Source organism: Austrofundulus limnaeus, unplaced genomic scaffold (genome assembly GCF_001266775.1).
Source record: "Austrofundulus limnaeus strain Quisiro unplaced genomic scaffold, Austrofundulus_limnaeus-1.0 Scaffold340, whole genome shotgun sequence".
In the NCBI taxonomy this organism is placed as follows: Eukaryota; Metazoa; Chordata; class Actinopteri; order Cyprinodontiformes; family Rivulidae; genus Austrofundulus; species Austrofundulus limnaeus.
In genome coordinates this window covers 614,805-619,447 of record NW_013952742.1, presented here as the reverse complement: position 1 = coordinate 619,447, position 4,643 = coordinate 614,805, and the positions used below count along the sequence as shown (strand labels likewise).

The 4,643-nt window shown below is 36.3% G+C and overlaps 1 protein-coding gene across 1 annotated transcript in view; it reads right to left on the bottom strand.

The window, feature by feature from the left end:
• LOC106527740 (trace amine-associated receptor 13c-like) overlaps positions 1-4,643 on the bottom strand; it is a 24,044-nt gene that overhangs the window by 9,494 nt on the left and 9,907 nt on the right. The window contains exons 2-3 of the mRNA XM_014022728.1: positions 4,495-4,625; positions 3,581-4,377 (exon numbers count right to left, since the gene is read on the bottom strand). Of these exons, the coding sequence (XP_013878182.1) occupies positions 3,581-4,377; positions 4,495-4,625 (928 nt within the window). The remainder of the gene's footprint in view (positions 1-3,580; positions 4,378-4,494; positions 4,626-4,643) is intronic.

Below are 4,643 nucleotides of genomic sequence, written 5' to 3'. Positions count from 1 at the left end.
CTTCCTAGCTTAGCCTCCTACACAGAGGAGCTGCCGCAGGCGCACACATGTCGTGGCCAACCGATCCAATTGTTTTTAAACTTCGAGAGGCCACGCCTCCAGCAAGCAATCGCCAAGTGTCCAGACCCTCTGTACAAAGCAAAAGCTAAGAACAAGGGTCTGGTTTTTACCAGGGTAGAGAGCAGCCACTGAAAGAATCGTTTCCATACCCGCCTCTGAAGCCAGTGAACTAACCACGGCTGACTAAAATGGAACCTCAGCTTTCGGGGTTCCAAAGAGCTGAAATCAGCTAAGGCAAAGATGCCAAACCTGCAAATATCAAAATTACATCATACTTATTTTAAATATTAATAACTACACAATAATCTTAGAATTGGGATTTTAGAATTCTCTGTATATTCAACAAATTGAACATGCATTCAAATTAAAAATACCCTTTGAAATTAGCTTTTAAAGCATATAATAAACATACTTTATTTAAATCTAAATTTATGTATGAATAGCATTTTTATAGGTCTTATGTAATCTAATCTTATTTAAAATATTTTCATTAGGGTAGCAGAAACAAAAGTTAAAGCTTTGAAACATCATCTGTCTGTATATAATTTATTTATGTATTGTGTTTCATGAAGTGAACTGAATTACTGAGATGAATGGACTTTATTGAAAGTGTCTATAAACAGGGGTGCAATAAAAATTTTCTGATTTTCAGGGGAGGTTGTTGCTTGATGCTCAGATTTTTCTCAACTCATTTCACATGTTTATCTGGAGAGGCATCAGGGCATCTTAACATCACCCAACATCTTCTATCAGTTGGCAACGTCTCAGGATGTCATGACAATCTTCAGTCCACAGAGATTTTTGTAAATTAACAGTGGCCGAGGGGTTGGCCCATGGGCATATGTCATAAATATCTCAAACTGAACATTTCATGGTTAAATTTCTATTAGACTACACATGCTCCTCAGATGGACAACTCCAGTAGTTTAGCCTTCTGGCCTTGGTTAAACCAGCGTTCCACACTCTCCAGTCCAAGCAGCAAATATGTGTTTTGCACAGAATAACTTAAAACTACAAATGTTTTATTTGCTAGACTGACTGATTTCTTTTTAAAAACACTGTTTTATTGAAACAGATTAGTTAAAGGGTTTCAGCTCACGTAATCATCTATTGAATTACATTTATCCCAGAGCAGCTGTGTCACAGAATGGTTTTCAGAGAAAGACTTAAAAGGCTCCCGTGTCAGCGCTCTACCATGAGGAGAGAGGAATATAGTCATTCACACAAAGTTGGACAGATATGTTTGATAACATGCTGAACATATATTTAATAAAAAAATTAAGTTTTAGAGACCAAACTCTGGTAGCTCAGGTGTGAAGCGCAGGATGAGAAGTCNTTACTTCTCTCTCTGTTTTTCTCTCTCTCTATTTTCTCTTCACAAAAAAAAACATAATGGTGTGGAGGGGATGGCTATAAGGGGAGAAGGGAGGCCATCCTTATGTATTTAAAAAAAAAAAAGAACGACAGCTGTCTTCCTAGGTTTGAATCAGGAAGAAGAGTGTGTTTCTCAAAGCCGTCCAGGTTAGTAATAAGAATGGACGACTTTGGTTCCGCCCTCAGGCTTAGAGATGAGTCAGAAAAGAAAGATAGAGACTTAGCAGGCAGGCGCCAGTCAATGTTAAATTCTGTGGTTGTAAAACAACATCATGATAACCTCTTTAGCTTCTTTCTGATAGATTCTAAAAGAAATCACTGCAAAATATTTATGATAATTAACTAACATTTCTGTTTATAATCAGCTTTGAACCATTCTTTTAGTTCATTTAAATGAAAGATTTTCTCAATAGAAAATCCACAATTATATTACTGTGTTCACAGTAAAATAAAAACAGTGATTTACATAAAAACACAATGAAAACATTGTAATCAGATTTTCTGTGATTTTTTTTATACCATTATAAATCTTTAAGGCACGATGAAAGAAAAGAAGTCATTCCACTTTTCCTGTGACAGGCATGATTTAACAAATGCATAAACATTCTTAGTTAACTGTTCACTCGAGGTGACCCCTACACCAGCTTTGTCTGCGCCCACCTTGTCTTCATGGAGCGTGAGAATATTTCTGTGGATCATCTTTTCTGTCAGCTGGTTTAAAAATAGCAACCAGCTTTGTTCTGCCCTCTGCTGATTCTTTTTTATATTTTAAAACTTAGTCTGATAGATACAATTTTTTTATGAGCCCCGCTCTTGGACTTCTTCCCCGACATGTTGACAGCTGTCTGTCAGTCGTCGAAGGACACGCCCACACATACTGACAGAAGTTACGTGTCTGCTTCATAATTATTTCTAACAAATGTCCACGTATGAGTAACCTTCATGTAGCATGTGTAAACATAAATAACAGATCTGGAACAGACCTGGAAATGACCTGAAATGTGCGTAAAACTGATCACCAACCATTCCACATACGGTGGAAATTTTGAGCATGTTCAAAATTCTGTGGAGGGATCTCCGTATGACAACGTATGCCCTTTTATATTAACGTGTTGGTAAGTCATCCTAAAAGTATGCTTAACTTTCATCTACGTGTTGTAGATTTTTTCATAAACTGATGCTGTGCGTCACTGTGTGATGCTGTTGACATCTCATTTTCCTCCATCACACTGCGCAGAGGTTCTGCAGAAACTCCACCAATGTTGCACAAACATGCTGCAGAAGTCCAAACACGTTATAATAAGCTTGTACACATTATGTTTAAGGTAAGGATAATTTACCTGTAGGTTTTATGTCTGTTCAAGTCGTTATGAACACGGTATGATCACGTCCCAATGAAGGTGCTAATTGATGCCTTTTTTTGTCTTCCTCAGCGTGTGCCAGCGTGTTGGGAAAAAATGGATAAGTTGTCCAAAACGTCATAGTGTGACAGGGCTGTTAAAAAGACAGGCCAATTTCAAGGTGTTTAGAAAGACTTCGATGCAAAGTCAAATTTATTCTTGATATAGAGCATTTTCATAAAAATGGTAACATGATTGTGGTATAGAATTGAAGTATGTAAAATACATTGTATATTCAAGATGCCTTTGAATGACATTGTTGTAATTTACTTTATAAAAACCAAGATTGCAAACCTTTCTGTTTAACATGTTTGGGGAAGAAAATGTAACTAATTCAATCACGTTAGGTTGTCTTATCTTCTTTTACTTGGCATTGCATTCTTTTTAAATGAATTCTAAAACTGTATGGCATAATACTATCATGCTGAACAGTAATTATTTTTTGACAAAACAGATAGTAACTAAAAACTCTAAATTTTAAGCGTTGTGACAAATACAGTTTCTAATATTTCTAAGTGTAATTTCTAAGAGTGAATAATGCAACATGAAAAGCAAATACCATTTCTTATTATATAATTGTGATGAATGTGAAAGAAGACACAGAAATCTTATTTTCAGTGTTTTTTTACACTTCTGATTATCAAATTTAACCACTTCTTTCACTTATTTAGTTATTGAAAAAAAAACGATTTCCTTGGTGCAAGTTTCTTTTTGGTTAGTAAACTGCTAGAGTATTTTGGTCTCACYTGAGCCGGGCCTCAGTATCTGCAGAGTGACAATGAGTTTGATAGACTTTCTGAACCAGGGGTAAAAAAGTGTGTACATCACAGGGTTTATACAGGAATTTAAATAGAACAAAAATGTTGTATAAACATTTGATGATGCATCTGGCTCATCACTCACAGCAAAAAAGACACAGTAATATGGACAAATACATAATAAAAACACAAATACAAGAACACCAAGATTCCTGGCTGCTTTGAACTCAGATTTCTTTGTTTTTAAAATACCTGATTTCTGGAGTGCAGCAGCTGTGGTGTGAGAGCGCATAGCACGAGCCTGAGACACAACCACCACAAATACTCTCATATACAGAACTATGATAACAATAACAGGACAGATAAAGTTCACAATTAGGTCAAAGGTGCCCATGATATAGTTTGTTACTACTTTACATTCCCCAAAGCAGGACCTACTCCAACCAGGTTGAATCAGCTCATCTTTCATGTAAAAAAGGCTGCAGAAAGCAGCACTAATCCAACACAGACAAATACAGCGTTTGACTTTTACCAGAGTGATTCTGGTGGGATAATGTAGAGGGTCACAAATAGCTATGTAGCGATCAATTGATACAAAAGCAATGTTTCCTACTGATGTAGAAATAATTTGACACATGATACAATACAATAAAACACATATAATATCTCCAAGTAACCAACAGGATGAACTTCTAAAGATTTCTAAAGGCATAYCAAAAACACCAACAAGGAAGTCTGAAACTGCCAAAGACAAGAGGATGATGTTAGTGGGTGTGTGGAGTTGCCTGAAAGGAGAAAAACAGAAATTAATTATTCATAAAGAAAAAAATAATCAGTGTTAATAAGTTCTACTATCATATCATACTGTATAAACTATATTCTGTTTTGTAATTATTCTCTGCCTGAAATGGGAGACTGAGATGATGACGAAGAGGTTGAGAGCTGCAGTGATCAGACAGATAAAGGACAGCACAGAGTTCAGGAGCACAGCTTTAGACCAGTGAAGTGTTGGCTTCCTGCAGGAGCTGTTGAGCTGTGGAAAGCAGAGATC